The 20105-nt window shown below is 38.8% G+C and overlaps 1 protein-coding gene across 1 annotated transcript in view; it reads right to left on the bottom strand.

Annotated features, from left to right (window-relative positions):
* Positions 1 to 432: 432 nt before the first annotated feature.
* The window catches only part of LOC111720231, a 41343-nt gene continuing 21670 nt past the window's right edge, over positions 433 to 20105 (bottom strand). The window contains 7 exon segments of the mRNA XM_031961669.1: positions 433 to 641; positions 2792 to 2847; positions 4221 to 4270; positions 4871 to 5006; positions 16059 to 16403; positions 16405 to 16686; positions 20006 to 20104. Of these exon segments, the coding sequence (XP_031817529.1) occupies positions 549 to 641; positions 2792 to 2847; positions 4221 to 4270; positions 4871 to 5006; positions 16059 to 16403; positions 16405 to 16686; positions 20006 to 20104 (1061 nt within the window). The 3' untranslated portion in view covers positions 433 to 548.

Raw genomic sequence — 20105 nt, 5'->3', positions numbered from 1 at the left:
GAATACGGGAAAATATGATGATGTTCAAAATACTGAACCACTTGGGGAGCAATAGAGCATGTCCTTAAACTCCTTCCACAGACTGCCTTGCCTTTTGACAGTGCAGGCACATAGCTCTGACTCTTTTCATTCCTCTTGATCCCATCTGGGACATCTGAGGGCCTTGGGTTCCTGGAAGTCTCTCTTTCCCCCAAATCCAACCTCTTTCTCTCTCTCCCACTTGGTTTTCCCCATTGACCACAGTGTCCCTGCTTTCTTCCCTGAGAGATGTCTCTGAACTCTCTTTAATGAAGGGTGACAGAAGAGTTGTCACAACATCCCTAGGGATTTTCCCCTCTTCCTTATGCTTTGGGTTTCTTCCAGGGAACAGTCTTTTCATAAATGTCCTCTCTGGAAATGTCCAATGCCTGCAGATAGAGAGAAAAGATATCACTGGAATCCCAGAATAGAAGTTTTGACTAGGAGGACCTTTACCCCTCCAAACCATGTCTTTACTACCCTCCATTCTGGCCTTGTTCCTGTTCTCTGTCCCATCAACAAGTTTATCCTTAGTTACCAGGAGTGAGGCTTGACTTTTGAGCACATACCTCATAGGGATTCTCATGTGGGACTTCAGGAACAGACGGGGAAGGAGCCCAGCCCTGTGGAAATGGAAACAATAGTTAGTAACAGCCTCCAAAGTCATAGCTGGAAAGGAACATAGAACAGACAATGCTTGATCTAGAAGGAATCTTATGACATGTGACAATCAGAAGGGTCCTAGAAATTTCACAGTCATGGATCCCTGAATTAGAAGGGATCTCCAAGATCATCTAGTCTGACTCCAGACCCTAAGACCAAAGTCCTCTAAAAGTCATATGACAAGTCATCGTCTAGTCTTTCCTGGAGACTATGAATATAGAGTAGGATGCCATGTCCCAGGTGGCCCAGTTTACCTCCATGTATTCAACAAATACTTATACTCTATACTAGATGTTGTACAGAAATCCTAGAAAGATTCATGCTTTTCTTTCTTGGAACTCCTTCTGTAAAAATCCTCTCTGTCTTTACTGGTAATAACATCAGCAGATGCCCATCAATAAAGTCTTGGACTCCAGTCATGAGTAACTTCCTTCTTAGACTGCTCTTCACTACCTGCCATGATTGATCCACAAAACAAGCCCTCCAGAACTTGATCCTTTTACTCCTGGAACTGCCAAACTGAATATTCCCACCTTAACCCTTCCTTCTTTCCTGCTTTCCAATTCTGGAACTACAATCAAGTCAACTCTGGCCTGACTTCTGATGCTATTTACCATCTCTGAAATTTCCCAAGGCAAAATGTCCCCAATGTGGCCACCATTTCTTGATATGTGGAATCCTTAATTTAAACATGATCTCATTGTAGACAATGAACACTTTTCCATGTATTAGTATATTCTTTACTTAGCAGAGTGTTATTCACATAGCACTGAATATAATTTGAATATGAGTCATTCATTGAATGAATGATTTTCTTATTCATTCCTTTATTTATGGGATGAATTGAGAAGAATGAGACAGTCTTGCTATTAAGAAGCTAATAATTATTTTGGAATAAACAATAGGCAAAGAAATAATTGGATACCAAACATATAAAGAAGGAACACCAGAGGGAGGGCACAAGCAAGAGGAAGGAACAGGGTAAGTTCTTGTTGGGATTGGGATTTGAGATGAAGTTACAGGAAGAGCAGAATCCCATGAGAGGTAAATGATGAGAGAGCATCTTCCAGGCATGGAACATAACCCAAACAGAAACCCAGAGAGAACAAATGGAAGATAATGTCCTTACAGCAACAGAAGAGCTAATTAGATCAAACCTTTGAGTTTGAGAAGGAAAAGAAAATGTAAATAATCTGGGAACACTGTGCTAGGAGCCATCCAAGAAGCAAGTGGATGAAAGACTTGGCCTGGAAGTCAGAGAGAGCAGATTTCAGTTCTGGCCTCTGACACAAACTGGCCTTAAGAACCTGGGAAAATCCCTGTACGATTCTTCCTAGCAGACCTCCAAGAGTATAAGCTCCCTATCAACATTAAGAATGAAAGTACCCCAAATAACTGTATTAACAACTGAAACCAAACAAACAAAGGGTGGTTATTGTCTCTTTGCCTGGCAATAGGGAGTCACTGAATCTTCTTGATGAAGGAAGGGCCGGGTAAACCTGTGCCTTAGGGCTGGGTTTGCCAATTGTGTGGAGGGGAGAGGAACCCCTAGAGCTTAGGACATCAAAGAAGTTGTCATAGTGCTCCATAGCTGAGTTGATGACATCTTGTCATGTTGGAGAGAAGAGATTCGGATCTTGAAGAAAGAATACTTCGCATTTTATTTCTGGGAAGCTTTCTTCACATCCAGACTTAATTGATTTCTCCAAATCCCATTCCTTGTTCCCCATCCCATTCCTTGTTCCCCATTGTGCCCTATAGTCCATAGAGGGAAATCTGGTCTCTCCCGCACATGTTGTGCCTCTCAAGATGTGATCAAGTCCCAATTTACCCTCCTCATTCATCCCCTCCAAACTTTTTCTTCTCTTCAGACAGTTCCCCAAGCAGATCTCCTCACAATGCTAGGGAATGCTTACCCATCTTTTTGTTCCTTCAGACACTCTCCTGCTCATCAGGATGCTCTAGTGATCCTGCAGTCTCTCAGGCACATTAAAAGCTTAAGAGTGCACTCCAGGAAGAATCTCCATGTATGCACAAAGGGGCCCCTTTGCATTCCCTAATAGACAACCCAAAGTCCTAGAAGTGATTGAAGGAGACCTTGTGTCCCTACCTGTGCAGGCAGAGCTGAGCCTGGTAGGTGAACAGTGTTTTCATATAGGGTGTTATCTTCACCAGAGGGGGAGAAACACAGAAAGATTTCCTTGCTGAATGAGCCTGAATTCCATGAGGGACTATATCTTCCTCCTTCAACTCTATTCACCAAAATAGATGAAGAGGACAGAGAGGATTCCTTCTTTCCTATCTCCTCACAGAGAGTCAGTCAATAAGCATATATTTAGTGCCCATCACATGGCTGGCCTTGTGCTAAGCATTGGGCATACAAAGAAAAGTGGAAGGCAATCAGTGCTCTTGAAGAGATTGTAGGCTAAAGGCTAAGTCAACTTGTAAACTGTGTACCAACATGGTAGACTGGGTTATTGGAGAGATGGTCAACAGTGGGAAGCACGAAAATGAAGGGGAATCAGGAAAGGCTTCTTGGGGAAGGAGTAATAGTCGCTGGCACTCAATGGAAGTCCCAGAGCCAGGAGGGTAAGAGAATTTAGTAGAATCTTCCAGATAATGGGGACATATTTGGGAAAATTGCCTAAAGAAGAAATTCCAGGGTCTCTCTCATCTATGGTTTTGAGGTTCTAAAACTTTATGATGGGATGGGCACACTCAGATCTTTGGTTCAAAGTACTGACCTTCCACAGTCTGAGTGTAGATGGGGCTGATCTTAACACCTCAACTCATCTCTGAATCTCTCTTAGAGATGAGAACAGAGAAGCTCAGTGAGGGCAAGGAATGTGGCACATTGGTATAATGCCCGGGTCTGTTGACTCATCAAAGCAAGGAGATGACCCAGATGTCCTAAAAGCTGTGCTACCAGAGGTAATCATTTTTGATGATTTCTGTTACTTAGTGTGGAAGAGTTCATTATCAGTTGCTTGGCTATTTGGAAATGAGTTTTTGGCACTGGCAGCCCTAGGTCATTTAGTGCTAAAGAAGAGTTTGCATTTGAGCAGTGATTTAAAAGCAAAGATAGGTGGAAGGGATCATGAAAGCCAGCTACTCCATTCCTCTCTCTACATGTGAGCAAATTGTGGCAGAGGGATGTTTCATCAGGGTTATACAGGGGTTAAGTGTGAAGCCAGAAGGTGAGCAGAGTAATAGAAAAGGGAGGGGAGTGTGGAGAGTCACCATTACTAGGCCCTGCACAAACATCAACTTAAGTCTTAGTCCTCCAAATATTAGGCACTTTGATAGTAATGAGTTAATGTACAAGTTAATAAATACTGTTTAAGATGAATCAAATGGAGAGCTATTTTCAGAATTGAATTGTTATGAGGTTTCATGATCAAAGAAAAGGCAAAGGAGTTGTTCCTCATTAGAAGGATAGCTAATAGATTCTCCCTGAACAAAAAAGGAGATTATGGTTGGAACCATTTCTCCCAAGGAATCATTAGGTGTTGCTTTGATTTTTTAGTGCTTTCACTTACCATATTTGCGTGCTGAATGGTTCTTCTCTGAAAGCTGGTGTTTGCTGGTCCTTCAGAAAGAATAGACATGTGGGATTGTCATTCCCAAGAAAAGTAAAAGATTTTTCCTGAGCTAGAAGGGATCTTTGCAGCAGAATAAAGGCTTGTTTTTGTATATCCTCAGGATTCATGCCTTATCTCTAAATATAAGCTCCTCATTGTTACTTTCTTTACCAAATAGGTAGTATTAGTCTCCTACTCATCTTCTCCATGCACTCTGGGTGTGCCTTTTTTTTTTTTTTTGACTTAATTACACACTAGGTTGTGAGTAATAATTTATCTCCTGTCTCAGTGTAGTCACTTCCATTCTCTCTCTTTGTTGAAATCAGTCTCTTTGTTTGAGGATCCAAGAAAAATAGGGAATTCTGGTCTCCCTCCCAATGTGGAAGTGAATACCTGTGAAAAGGAAATCAAGCAGAAGGAATGGGATAGGATGAAAGTCCAGAGAAGGAGTCCACCTAAAGGAATTTGTATAGAAACATAGAGTTTGGGAAAGGGAGATAGATCAATTTCAAAAGAGAAGAGAGCATAAAGAAGATTATGCTGATATCCCTTCCCCATTCAGAAAGATCATCTGTAAGGAAGGACAACTAGAGGAAGCGTCATTTTACCTTTCAGTCTTTCTGAAGAACTGGATATAGATGAGGGTCCCAATGAGAATTATTCCAGCCAGTACTCCAATCACAATGCCAGTGATAGCACCTCCAGAGAGTGAGGAGCCATTACTTCCTCCCATAGACTGTTTTGCTACGGCCAGAGAAAAGGAACCGTGATAGTTTTTGAGGGATCTCCACCTGTGTACACAGAGCCTAATACTTTGTATGTTATTAATAAATGTTTATTGATTGATGAAGCAAACAACTGTTGTTCTTCAGACCTTGGCTATCCTTTGTCACATTACAGACTGTTACAGTTTGTGAACCTGAATAATAGACAAGTCTATCAAATTCTAGGCAATCTCTGATTTCATGATTTCCTCTCCATGTTGTCCCAACTTCCCTTCTCTATTTTAGTTGATATCATCATCCATTTTTCAATCACCCAGTCAACGAAACACATTTTTTACCTTCTCCCTCCTTTAAAACTCACATCTAATCAAATTGCTGTGACAGTTTCCCTAATGGTAGAGTTATTTGCATTGATACAATATGGAGAGACTCTGTCACATCACAATATGAAATTGCTATTTATATCTGAAAAGCAGTGCACTAGAAAAACAAAACAAAACAAAACAATAAAACCACAAACACCTCTGTTTCAATTCTGAAGACCTGGATTAAAATCCTGATCCTGACATTTGCTACCTGTGGGATGTTGGCCAAGTTCCTTCTTTTCTCTGGACATCAATTTCCCATTCATTTTGGGATATCTGTAACATTCATCTAACTTTAAACTCTGTAAACTTATCTCTCTCTTCCTTCCCACTCCCCTGGACAAATTCTAGCCCTCATCAATTTCTATCTGAAATTTTCAATAGCCTCCACAGTGGTCTTCCTGCCTCCACTTTTTCTTCCAATGCACGTCTTTCATCTTTGTATGTCAAATGCTCTGCATATTACCATTGATAATTGTAATGTTCTCTTCTCTAAAATATAATGTTCTCTTTGAGCAGGTTTCTTGGGGGCTTCTGGAGACAGCCTTGGGTCCAGTTCAAAGTAATAATCACCTGAAATGCATCCAGCTGTTAAAAATTCAGATCCTTTATTGTCTCCTTCCAAATAGCCTGGTTAGCTTTCTTAGAGGCCTATCTCTCTCCTTGGCTCTGAGAGCTCTTGCCACTTGTCCTTTGCCTCTGCCAATTTCAGCCTCTCTTCTCCTATATGTCTCCAGCCAGCACAAAGGTCGAAATTGGAATGAATCTGTCTTGGCTCCGAGAGTGGGCTCCTCCTTTAGTGGGCTTATCCCTCTGACTTGTGAATCTCTGGACTGAATCCTGATTTGTAAATCTCCTGAAGTCCTCGTGGGTTTGTCCTTTAGTGGGCTCCTCCTTATAGTTTTCTTAAAGGTGTGAGCTCTAAAGGTGTGAAAGCTGTGAAATCTCTTGAAGGTGTGAAGCACTGTCTCTATCAATTACGTGACTTAGCACCTTGTTTCAAGTTTTGGCCCATAACATCTCCCATTTTCTTTGGATTTAGAACATAAAATGGTCATGACCTCCCTGATTTCTCAAGGTGAGGAGAACCCCAAAAAAGGAGGCGATCATGCCTTCCATGACTGCTCAAAAAAGAAATGAAAACACCATAAGAAGGAGGTGATCATGCCCTCCCTGACATCTCAGAAAGGGAGATGAAAACACCAGAGGAAATGCAAAATCAGATCAGATTAGGGAGTTTCTGAAGGGCTCACTTAAAACTGGTATACATAAATCCATCAATTTGGGAGGTATTACACATAAGTACATAAATTACATAAGCACATAGTAACATAACACAGGCTAATAGTGATGTAACAAATAACATGAATCAACATGAGGAATAATACATGTCCAGAAGTCCTAGAAATAGTCCAAAACCAATCTATTGTCCATTAGTTCATGTGCCAGGAAGCCAATAATTCCTACAAGTTTTGAAGTCCTACAACAGTCTCATCTTGTGTTAGGGAATCCAGTGATTCCTTCAGATTTTGTTTTTAGGATTTCTCCTTTGTTTCCAGATTTTTCTCTTTTTCTGTCTCTCTCCAGGTGCTCATTGCCACCCATCTGTTTTTTTCTGCATCTGTAGGCATACAAGTAAACACTCTCTCCCAAGCAGTTAACCTCATTCCCTTCTATTCACCACTGTCTAGATCTCTCCTCATCACCTGGAAATTACATTGGAGCTATTTTCACTGGATACAGTCCTGTTGGTTTAAAAAGCCTGTATTCTCCCCAATTTTAATCCCTTTCTGCTATCTGATTGCACTGGAATCAGGATTGTGTCTATCACCAGGCACGGTGTTTGGGCACCAATATGTAATGGTCTCTACTCTAAAATATAATGTTCTCTGTGAGCAGGTTTCTTGGGGGGGCTTCTGGAGGCAGCCTAGGGTTCACTTCAAAGTAACAATCACCTCAAATGCAGCCAGCTGTTAAAAATTCAGATCCTTTATTGTGTCCTTCCAAATAGCCCAGTTAGCTTTCTTAGAGGTCTATCTCTCTCCTTGGTTCTGAGAGCTCTTGCCACTTGTCTTTTGCCACTGCCAACTTCAGCCTCTCTTTTCCGATATGTCTCCAGCCAGCACAAAGATCAAAGTTAGAATGAATCTGTCTTGTCTCCAAGAGTGGGCTCCTCCTCTAGTGGGCTTGTCCTTTAGTGGTCTTGTCCTTCTGACTTGTGAATCTCCTGACTGAATCCTGACTTGTGAATCACCCAGAGTCCTAGTAGGCTTGTTCTTTAGTGGGCTCCTCCTTATATGCTCTCTTAAAGGTGTGAACTCTAAAGGTGTGAAAGCTGTGAACTCTCTTAAAGGTGTGAAGCATTGTCTCTATCAATTACAGTGACTTAGCACTTTGTTTCAAGTTCTGGCCCATAATAATGATTACTATGTGCTACTGGATGGTCAAGATTTGCTCATGCAAATAAAGTTACTTACTCTAGACAAGAGGAGAATGACAAAACAGTTCTTCATTCACCAGTTCTTTAGAATTAAATCATTTAGTGTATTATTTTCAATCTTTTCTTCAAAGTCCCTTTAGTGATCATGTTTTGCTGCATTCCAATCAGGATAAGATAGGTTTAATGCTTTTCTTTTTAACATTTCTTTAGTAAATTTTTATGCTTAGATGCATGGTCAGTTTTTTAAAAATGTCATACACAGGTGATAAATATGCATGCTCTTTTCTATTCCTATCTAATAATTACAACAAATCCATTTATAAATTTCCACTTTAATCCTTAACCATCTTCTCTTTTCTTTCTTTTTGTTTGTATAGGAGGGTGAAGTTTGAATAGATCATAGTTGTCTAGCCTTTAAAAAAGTCCCTTATTATTTTATTTTCATTCATTCTTTCAAAATCTGCTTACCTTTTCCTTTACTTTTTTGGATTTTGTGCCTTTTGATGTATATTCATTGTGGCTTCTTTTGGTGCAGTAACTTGTTGTTGATAATACCTTAATCCATAATACAGCTTCCCAACATTTACTTTTATAAAATGCATGTTCATTTTGTGGCTAACTTGCCTCAGATAATGTTTAGTTTGGGGCTTGATTTCAGCTGAAGCAAGATACTTTTTGCTGAAAGTTTTATTTTTTTTAATTTCCATGAATCTTCTCTAGGTTAATTTTGTTACTTATTGATAATACATTATTTGGCTTTTACTTTCTAATCTATCATTCCTGCTTACTTTTTATGTTTTATGAATGAATAATCTGATTTAAATTTAGAATTTTGCTCCATTGTCTGATTTCTTTTTTCTTTTTGTTTCCTATTTTTTCTTTTCTTTCTTTTCTTTTTAAAAATAACTTTTTATTGAAGAACCATGCCAGGGTAATTTTACAACACTATCCTTGCATCACTTCTGTTCCGATTTTTCCCCTCCCTCCCTCACCCCTCCCCAGATGGCAAGCCGTCCTCTATAGTTTAAATATGTTGCAGTATATCCTAGATACAATATTGTGTGCAGAACTAGACAGTTCTCTTGTTGCACAGGAGGTGGATTAGAAGGTAGAAATAACCTGGGAAGAAAAATAAAATGCAAACAGTTTGCATTCATTTCCCAGTGTTCTTTCTTTGGGTGTAGCTGCTTCTGTCCATCATTGATCAGTTGGAATTGAGTTAGATCTTCTCTTTGTCAAAGAAATCCACTTCTATCAGAATACATCCTCATACACTATCGTTGTTGAAGTATATAATGATCTTCTGGTTCGGCTCATTTCACTTAGCATCAGTTCATGTAAGTCTCTCCAAGCCTCTCTGTATTCATCCTGCAGGTCATTTCTTACAGAACAATAATATTCCATAACATTCATATACCACAGTTTACCCAAACATTCTCCAATTGATGGGCATCCATTCATTTTTCCAGTTTCTAGCCACTACAAACAGGGCTGCCACAAACCTTTTGGCACATACAGGTCCCTTTCCCTTCTGTAGTATCTCTTTGTAGTATAAGGCCAGTAGTAGCACTGCTGGATCAAAGGTTATGCTCAGTTTGATAACTTTTTGGGCATAATTCCAGACTGCTCTCCAGAATGGTTGGATTCGTTCACAGCTCCACCAACAATGCATCAGTGCCCCAGTTTTCTCGCATCCCCTCCAACATTCATCATTATTTTTTCCTGTCATCTTAGCCAATCTGACAGGTGTTGGTAGTATCTCAGAGTTGTCTTCATTTGCATTTCTCGATCAATACTGATTTGGAATTTTCATATGAGGGCAACAGTTTTGAATGTGGCAATTTCATCATCTGAAAGTTCTGTTCATATCCTTGACATTTATCAATTGGAGATGGCTTGTTTCTTATAAATGAGAGTCAATTCTCTATATATTTTGGAAATGAGGCCTTTATCAGAACCTTTAAGTGTGAAGATGTTTTCCCAGTTTGTTGCTTCCCTTCTAATCTTGTTTGCATTAGTTTTGTTTGTACAAAGGCTTTTTAATTTGATGTAATCAAAATTTTTTATTTTGTGATCGGTAATGGTCTCTAGTTTATCTTTGGTCACAAATTTCTTCCTCCTCCACAAGTCTGAGAGATAGACTATCCTATGTTCCTCTAATTTATTTATAATCTCCTTCTTTATGCCTAAATCATGGACCCATTTTGATCTTATCTTGGTATAGGGTTGTTAAGGGTTGGGTGCATGTAATTTCTGCCATACTAATTTCCAGTTATTCCAGCACTTTTTGTCAAATAATGAATTCTTATCCCAACAGTTAGGATCTTTGTCAAATACTAGATTGCTATAGTTGACTATTTTGTCTTGCGAATCTAACCTATTCCACTGATCAACTAATCTATTTCTTAGCCAATACCAAATGGTTTTGGTGACTGCTGCTTTATTATATGGTTTTAGATCAGGTACAGCTAGGCCTCCTTCATTTGATTTTTTTTTCATTAATTCCCTTGAGATTCTTGATCTTTTGTTCTTCCATATGAATTTTGTTGTTATTTTTCTAGATCATTAAAATATTTTCTTGGAAGTCTAATTGGTATAGTACTAAATAAATAGATGAGTTTAGGGAGCATTGTCATCTTTATTATATTTGCTTGGCCTATCCAAGAGCATGTAATATTTTTCCAATTATTTAACTCTGATTTTATTTGTATGGAAAGTTTTTTGTAATTTTGCTCATATAATTCCTGACTTTCCTTTGGTAGATAGATTCCTAAATATTTTATGCTGTCAACAGTTATTTTGAATGGAATTTCTCTTTGTATCTCTTGCTGTTGGATTTTGTTGATGATGTATAAAAATGCTGAAGGTTGATGGGGATTTATTTTGTATCCTGCAACTTTGCTAAAGTTATGAATTATTTCTAAAAGCTTTTTAGTAGAATCTCTGGGGTTCTCTAAGTATACCATCATATAATCTGCAAAGAGTGATAGTTTGGTTTCCTCATTGCCTATTCTAATTCCTTTAATCTCTTTCTTGACTCTTATTGCTGAGGCTAGCGTTTCTAATACAATATTGAATAACAGTGGTGAGTGGGAACCTTGCTTCCTCCAGATCTTACTGGGAAAGGTTCAGTTTTCCCCATTGCATATAATCTTACTGATGGTTTTAAATATATGCTGCTGAGTATTTTAAGGAAAAGTCCATTTATTCCTATACTCGCAAGTGTTTTTATTAGGAATGGATGTTGGATTTTATCAAATGCTTTTTCTGCATCTATTGAGATGATCATATGGTTTTGTTAGTTTGGTGATTGATATATTGATATGCTAATAGTTTTCATAATATTGAACCAGCCCTGCATTCCTGGTATAAATCCTACTTGGTCATAATATATTATCCTGGGGATGATTTTCTGTAATCTTTTTGCTAATATTTTATTCAAGATTTTAGCATCGATATTCATTAGGAGATTGGTTTATAATTTTCGTTCTCTTTTTCAACCTACATTGTTTAGGTATCAGTACTATGTCTGTGTCGTAAAAAGAGTTTGGTAGGACTCCTTCAATTCCTATTTTTTCAAATAGTTTATATAGCATTGGAGTTAATTGTTCTTTAAATGTCTGGTAGAATTCACATGTAAACCCATCTGGTCCTGGGGACTTTTTCTTAGGGAGTTGGTTAATAGCTTGTTGTATTTCTTTTTCTAAGATGAAACTGTTTAGGATATTTACTTCTTCCTCTGTTAATCTGGGCAAGCTATATTTTTGAAGGTATTCTTCCATTACATTTAAGTTGTCAAATTTATTGGCATAAAATTGGGCAAAGTAACTTCTAATTATTGCTCTAATTTCCTTTTCATTAGTGGCGAGTTCTCCCTTTTCATTTTTAAGACTAACAATTTGATTTTCCTCTTTCTTTTTTTAAATCTAATTTTCTAAGGGTTTGTCTATTTTGTTGGTCTTTTCATAGAACCAACTCTTAGTTTTATTAATTAATTCAATAGTTTTTTTACTTTCAATTTTATTAATCTCTCCTTTTATTTTTAGAATTTCAAGTTTAGTGTTTGACTGGGGGTTTTTAATTTGGTCCTTTTCTAACATTTTTAGTTGCAAGCCCAGTTCATTGACCTTCTCTTTCTCTATTTTATGCATTATCTAGAGATGTGAAATTTCCCCTTATTATCGCTTTGGCTGCATCTCACACATTTTGGTATGACGTCTCATTATTGTCGTTTTCTTGGGTGAAGTTATTAATTATGTCTATGATTTGCTGTTTCACCCAATCATTCTTTAGTATGAGATTATTTAGTTTCCAATTATTTTTTGATCTACTTTCCCCTGGCTTTTTGTTGAATGTAATTTTCACTGCATTGTGGTCTGAAAAGATGCATTTACTATTTCTGCCTTACTGCATTTGAGTTTGAGGTTTCTATGTCCGAATATACGGTCAATTTTTGTATAAGTTCCATGAACTGCTGAAAAGAAAGTGTACTCCTGTCTCCATTTCGTTTTCCAGGATCTATCTATCTAACTTTTCTAGTATTCTATTTACCTCTTTGACTTCTTTCTTATTTATTTTGTGGTTTGGTTTATCTAATTCTGAGGTGCAAGGTTGGGATCTCCCACTATTACAGTTTTGCTGTCTACTTCTTTCATCTCTCTTAATTTGTCTTTTTAAATTTAGATGCTACCCACTTGGTGCATACATGTTTAATATTGATTTGCCTTATCTATCCCCTTTGCAAGATATGTGCCCTTTTATCTCTTTTAATTGGGCCAATTTTCTTTGCATCTGGGAAATCGGATGGCTACCCCTCTTTTTGACTTCACCTGAAGAATAGTAGATTCTCGAGTCTTTTTACCTTTATCCTGTAATTTATCCCTCTTCAGATGTGTTTCTGTAAAAACATTTGTAGGATTCTTTTTTAATCCATTCTGCTAACTGCCCTCTTTACTGGGGGAGTTTCCCATTCCATTTATGGTTAAAATGACCAATTCTGTATTACTTCCATCTTGTTCCCCTATTTATATTTTTTCCCTTTCTTTCCTCCTTACCCCCTCCCTATTTAAACTTTAGGCCCACTTCTTCTCCGCCATCCCTTTTTATCCTTCCCCATTAGAGTTCTTCCCCCTATCTGATTCCTTTTCCTCACAGTTTCCATTTCCTTCTGTCTTGTTTCTTCCCTTTTTCTTTCCCTTCTCACTTTTCAATGAAATGGGAGTTTCACCAAAGTTAATATGTCCAAAATTTTCTTTAAACCAATTCTGATGGCGTAAGTCCCACTATATTCCTCCCCTCCATTCTTAATATTAATATAATAGGTTTCCTTTGCCTCTTCATGAGATGTAGTCCCTCCACTTTCCCTTTTTCTTGTACAATGTCCTTTCCCCTCTGTTTCTAGAACAAGGTATACATGTATTCTTTATACATCTTTAAAGGAAATATTGTTCCCAAGTTTCTTTACTTTTGGGTTTCTCTTCAGTTCTATATTTGTAGATCAAACTTTTTGTTAAGTTTGGTTTTCATCAAAAATAAATTGAAATTTGTTTTTTTGAATGATCATCTTCTTCCCTGGAAAAAGATGCTCTTCTGGCTTAAAAAGTTATTTTTGGTTTGGTTCATGCCTTTTGGAATTATTTAAGGCCCTTGATCTTTTAATGTGGATGATGCTGATCCTGGGTAATCCTTTTGTGACTCCTCTATTTTGAATTGGGTTTTTCTAGCCCTTGTTATTTTTCCTTCCTCAGGGTTCTGTCATTTTGGCCACTATTTTCTTGGTGTTTTGATTTTGGGATCCCTTTCATGGGTGATCAATGAATTCTTTCAATGTCATTCGCCTCTGTTTCTATGACATCTGGGGAGTTTCTTTGATAATTTCCTGGAAAATGTGTCGGCTCTTTTTTTATCATATTTTTTCTGGTCCAATAATTCTGAGATTGTCTCCTGGATCTTTGGACTTTGTTTTCCCAAGGGGTATTTCCATTTTCCATTGTTTTGGTTTTGCTTGCCTGATTCTTTTGTCTCCTCAGTCTTCAATTCCATTTGTTAATTCTGATTTTCATGATATTTTCTTCTCACTTTTTTAAAATATCTTTTCTAATTGTCCAATTGAGTTTTTTTAAGTGGTTGATTTGTTCTATGGAATTTTTCCATTTCATAAATTTTTTTTTTAGAGCTTTTTCTGTTTCGTTACTAATCCTATTTTTTCAAGTTTGGTTTCTTTTCCACTCTGTCTTTAAATGGTGGGATGACTTCTCAGACCTCTTGAAGCCTCCTTTCCTTTTCCCATTTTTCTTCTAGCTCTGTTGGGGGCCTTTTTAATTTCTTATTGGATTCATCTTTGGAGGAACAGATGATCTCCTTCTTTGGGGTTCACCTGGGACAGTCTCTTTTAGTCTCCTCAGGGGTTTAGTCTGCTCTTTTCTGTATAAACTGTTCATGGTTAAGGTCCCTTAAATTTTTGCACATTTTTAAGAAGAATAAAGACATACAGAGAAAAAAAACCCCCAAAAAAAATCCTTTCTTTTTGGGCTGGGTGGTTTCGGGCTTCCTCACAGACTGCAGGGAACAGCAGGGAGGCCCCTAACGGACAAATGGCTGTTTGCACCTGGGCTTGAGACTCTGAGGCATGCTAGACACTGTGGAGGAGGGGTAGCCAGGTCCCAGAGAGATTCCAGTTATTCGGGGTTGTATTCTTCACCCCCTGTGTTTTTTACCTTCTCTGCTTGTCTGCTGGCTTGCTGCCAGGGCAAAGTATCCCAATCTTGTAGCAAAGCTCTCCCCACAGAGACAGTTGAGATCACACCTCACCCCTCTCAGTCTACAAACTTAGCAGGCTGCCACTGCACTCTTACTCTTGCTGCACCTGCCCTCAGCCTGCCCCCAATCTAAAAACCATCCCCACTCTCGAGGCACAAGCAGACCTTTCCTGGTGAATTTCAAGGATGTCTTCTCCTTTGGTAATTATTTGTGTTTTTTTATTCAGTCAAGCATTAATTCAGAGGCTTGTCATGAAATGAATTCTGAGAGAAACTGCGGAGCTTACACAGCTGTGTGCCTCCTCTCTGCCATCTTGGCTGGGAGTCCCATTGTCTGATTTCTTAATGACAAAGTATTTTATAAAAGCATTTGTATAATGACTCCTGATCACTAACAGCTTTATTTCCTTTATTTTCATCTATTTTTCATTATTTTCATTAACTGGGAGCTGTTGCCTGGAACTGAGGGGCTGAAAAAGGAACTTTAGATTCCTCAGATTTTTACATCCAGGTTATTTGGACAAAGTTATAAATGAACTAGAGATGTGACAATGGTCACATTAAAAAAAAAAACTCTCACCTATGAATCAGTTTTACTAATCTATCCAGTGCTGATGAATGACATACCAACCAGATATGTTTGACCACCTGTTCTTCTCTGTTAATTAGACTTCAGGAACTCCCTATTAAGTACTAGGTCACCTTTGGTAGTCTTAGTCTAGCATTCAAGACTTTTCACAAAATGGCAGCAGTACTCTTTAATATTCTTCTGGCCATGTATTATCTGCTCAGGTTGCATTGTTCTACATTTACCACTCAGACACATAGTGTACGGTCCCACCTCTGAACCTTGACTCAAGATATTTCTCCATGGAAATAGAACATTTTCCCCTTTGATTTGTTGAACTCCTCCACACTCTTTAAAACACAAATCAAGTGATAGCTCTTTTATGAAACCTGACTTGATTTTTGACCAGTTCCCCAGCTGGAATGGTCTTTCCTATCTGAGCTCTCCTACAACACTTTAGTTTGTAGCCATAGTCTAAGTATGTATATCATGTAATATTGTCTATCAATTACCGGTCTTTAGTGTCTGGTCCTTCTTGTAGATTTTAAGGTTCCTGAAATTGGTAATGGAATGTTAGATAACTGTTTTATATTTCCCTCTGGGCCTAGCACAGTGCTCTGTAGAAAGTTTGTAGCTAAATGTGGATCAAATGATGAATGAACCTGTATTGTATATTACAATTTGGCGATTGGTCTCCATTTTTATCAATGCCAAAATTGCTGTAAATGAACTGACACACCTTGCCAGGCTGACCACATTCCCTGGAATCAGGTTCTTTTTTTATGTATCTTCTGGCAATTCATTGTGAAAACCTACCTTATTAAGGAAGGAAAGGAAGGAAAACCTGCCTTCCTTAATAAGCCTGAGAACCTATTCCTGACCCCCATCTTTGACCAGCCCCTAAAACTTTTGTCTCTGAGGGAAGAGAGAGAACACTTACCAACCACCTTAAGTGTGATACTCTTAGAGACTGACAAGTTGGTCACATTGTTCTTTGCCTGACATGTATACTTTCCTGAATCTTCCCAAGTTGCATTTTTGATGACATAGGTATTATTAGAGAAGGCAGGGTTTACCGTGCCATTGACTTGCCATCTATACTGGGCTGGTGGGTAAGACTCAACACAGCACTCTAACGTCAGTGAGCCTTTGAATTTGACCTCAATCTCTCCTTTCTCGGGGTTTGGAACAAACGTGATGTAGTCTGGTCCATCTGTGTAAAGAAGAGAAGAGAAGAGATGTGAATCACTGCTGGGGAAAGGACTGGAGAGGGAGGATACTCAGAGTCACTCAGTTCACAGTCAGGGTAATGGGGTCACTTCTGTTGAAATTAATTGGATTCCGGATTTCGCATTCATAGAACCCAATGTCCTCCCTCTTCACAGACAGGATGGTGAGGGTCCGGTTATTCATGGACAGCTTCATCCTCTCATTGAGAATCAGGGACTTGTTATTGAAGAACCACAGAATGTCCACTCCTGCCTGTTCTGCGCCACATGTGAAGACCAAAGTGTCATTCTCTGTGATGTTGATTCTGTTGACCGTGAGGTTAGGTTTAGTTGTTCTTTCTATAGAGAGACAAAGAGAGCTGTGTGAGTGATTGGCTTGTGTCTTCACCAGGTCATGTTTCATGACAAAAAACCACTCAAAGCCCAAGCACTTGCATTAGAGACATGCAACGATGATCCATGGGTAAGGAGATGCTCCCTGGTTCAGTGGTTATGCTAGTAAGGAAGGTGAGAAGGAAGCCCAGGGGAGGGAGAGCTGGGTCCTGAGTTATCCCCTCCCTGAGACTGGTTTTGGGACATGCATAATCTAATGACTAAGTTGGAAATGGGAGGAGGGAACAGCATCAATGAAGTGCCTGCTACATGCCAGGCATGTGTTATGTGCTATATAAATGCTATTATTCACATTATTATGATTATTGTTATTGGCCAGCACTCTGTGAAATGCTGTATTATCTAATTTCATCCTCTCAAGAACCTTGGGAGGTAGGGGCTATTGTTATTAAGACCACATTTGAACCCTAGTTTTTTTCTTAATCCAGGCCCAGTGCCTTCCTTGTGCACTGAGGTTTCTTCCTTCCTTTCATCAATTATCTCATTCTATTCCAGGAATTCTTAATGTGGGATCTTTAAAAAAATGTTTTGATAACTATTAAAGTAGAATAGTTTTCTTTTATGTCCTATGGCTTTTATTTTCTGGATTTAAAAGCATCCTTGTGAGAAGGGATGCCTGAAATCCACCACCTGACTGTCCCAGGGCTCTTTGGCACAAAAGGAGACGCATTCCTGCTCCCTATTCCAGCACCTGAGCTTATTCCCTTGTTGCTCAAAGTTGCTTATCTGCATTTCTCAGACCAGGCTCCTGAATGTTCAGGGCTGCAAACATCAGAGGATCCTGGATCTCTATTCAGAAGGACCTTCCCCACATCTAATGCATTCTCTTATTTCCTTATTCTAAGAAAATTGAGTCCCCAGGGCTGGGTTCCCACAGGTAAGAACAGTACATTGTATGGCCCCAGAACTTTCCACAACCCTAGCTGTCTTTTTGTGGATGTTCTTCAGTGTATCAATAACTCCTTTACAAACTTCAGCAAATCTAGACCCAAATACAGTACTCCACGTGCCATTGGATAGTCCAGAAGGACTGTTTTTTCCTTATTCTTTGAAGTGAAAATACTGTAATTGCTTCAGAGTGTTTGGTTGCCTCATCATCCCATTGATTCAAGTATTAAACTTACAATTCACTCATACTTCACTGGTCTTCTTCAGAAGACCATTGGATTCTGAGTTTCTGTAATGATCCATGGGAGTGTGTTCTCTTTTTAGGCAACCTAATATTGTATTCAAAAATCAGATAGGGTATCTGGCCTCAATATTCCCTTCTCTGAGTCAACCATTCTTACTTAGTTTAATTATTTTTCCTATGATTTGGTGATCAGTAATTTCCCCATCTGGACCCATGGTTACCTATGCTTTGGTCTTTTTGGGCTCAAGGGGCAGGACCTGTCTGATTCTAATAATTTTCATCTGATCCCTTTCATTCACAGAGCCACCGTGCTGAGATGCTTCTGGATCCTAATTTACCCTGCATATAGTTACTGTCCTCTTAGCTTTTTCCGTTTATCTTTTCTTTCTCAATTTTCAAAATTATGCTTTCAGTTGAATGATTACTAGAATAAGAGTTACCATTTACATAGCTCCTTACATATAATCTCATTTAACCCAAGTCATTGATAAGAACATCTATTAGGACAAGATCAAGAAGAGAAAACTCAGATTTGTATGAACTGATGCAGAATTGAGTGAGTAGAAGCAAAGGATAGTTCATGCAATCATTATAATGCCGCAGAGGCAAAGTTCTTGGAAACTCTTCAGATTCTAATCAAAGAAGTGACCTATCAGGATTCCCAAAGATACTCAGTGACGTTAGACCATTACTTCTTACACAAAGATGGTGAACTCAGGATATGTACTGGTAGGGATTTTTTTTTGGGTATAGCCAATATAGGAATTAGTTTTGCTTGTTTATCCATATTTGTCACAAGAATTTTCTTTTTCTTTAGTGGTGTGGGCAAGAAGGAGAAGGTAGAGAAATTGGATTTTGATTAATTGAAAAAAACTAAATTAAGAAAAAGGTAATTTAGGCCACAGGCATCAAATATACAACTCCAATACTCGAGTGCAGTCTCAACCAGATTATAATGTAACAAGACCAATAAAAATATAAGAACACAAAGATAATATTCCATTTAAAAATCAGATTACTATGTGGACCATACTGATGTTTATGTTCAGATTTAGGCCAAGAAAATGTCATCCCCCCTCTTTGCTGTATACTGCTGCTTGCTCAAGCTCATGTTCACAGCCCACTGTTATACCTCTCTCTCCTGCTTTCCATTGCATCCGCTCCCCCAGTGTCTGGGACAGAAATTGTGGTTTTATAACCAAAAACCTCTATGAATTTTGTGAGTTGTTAACTGGACTGAAAAGGAAAAAGAAACTCTGAAGACACAGAAGACACACACTTCCCATTAGTGTGACTAGTAATGCAAAGGTCTGCCATCTTGTACACATGATTGAGACACAGTATCCTGCCAGAAGCCACTGTCCACAGAGATTGCGTGGAGTGCTAAGGGAGCTAACAGACAAGGGAACTGAGGCAAGGGTGACATGCCAGAGTCGGCTACCTGATGCAGAGTTAATTCTACCTTTACCTGGACCAGAGCCCAGTCTGACATCAGGCATGCACCTGTGTGCTATTTCATGTCACAGAAGAACCATATGGATGCAGAGGTGAGTTTTTCTGTATCAACAGAGATAATATTAATTTTCCTCTTCACCATCTGCATTTCCCTGCAAAAGGGGATTAGAACCAGTCCCACAACATTCTCAAAGCTTACATTCTAATTTATTATTTGACCTCATAACATTGAGTGAAATAGATTGAAGGTAAGACTATAGGTCCAAGGGCAGTCACTGAAACTGTGGCTCTAGAAATTGGAAGAAAAATGGGACAGAACAACAGCCTCATCATCACCACCACCGACAGCAACAGCTCACTTCTTTTTGAACCTAAAATGTAAAAAGCACTTTCTCCACACAGAATTCTGTGATATGGGAGGTGAAAGATTATCCAATTGTTCAGATGCAGAATCTGAATCTCAGAAAGCAAGAGGGACACCTGAGGGTGCACAGGGGATGGAAAGCAGAGTCAAGATTCTAGCTCCAGTTTCCTGAGTCTGAGCTCAGAGCCCCTTTCCACCACAACACATAGTGCCTTGGTACCCAGGAGGGCAGAACGTCATTTCTCTTTGCATTGTCCATGCTAGAGAAGGCCAAGAAAAGGCAGACTCAAAGTCGAGGGCCTGCAGCTACTTATCAGAGACTGTGATATTGATGTCTTTGCTGCTAGACAAGCCAGTGACAGAGTTAGATGCATTACAGGTATAGGTTCCAGTGTGATTCAGAGACACATTAGC

Source organism: Sarcophilus harrisii, chromosome 3, assembly GCF_902635505.1.
Source record: "Sarcophilus harrisii chromosome 3, mSarHar1.11, whole genome shotgun sequence".
NCBI classification, from domain to species: domain Eukaryota; kingdom Metazoa; phylum Chordata; class Mammalia; order Dasyuromorphia; family Dasyuridae; genus Sarcophilus; species Sarcophilus harrisii.
The sequence above is the reverse complement of the archived record's forward strand: the minus strand, read 5'-3'. Positions and strand labels throughout refer to the sequence as shown.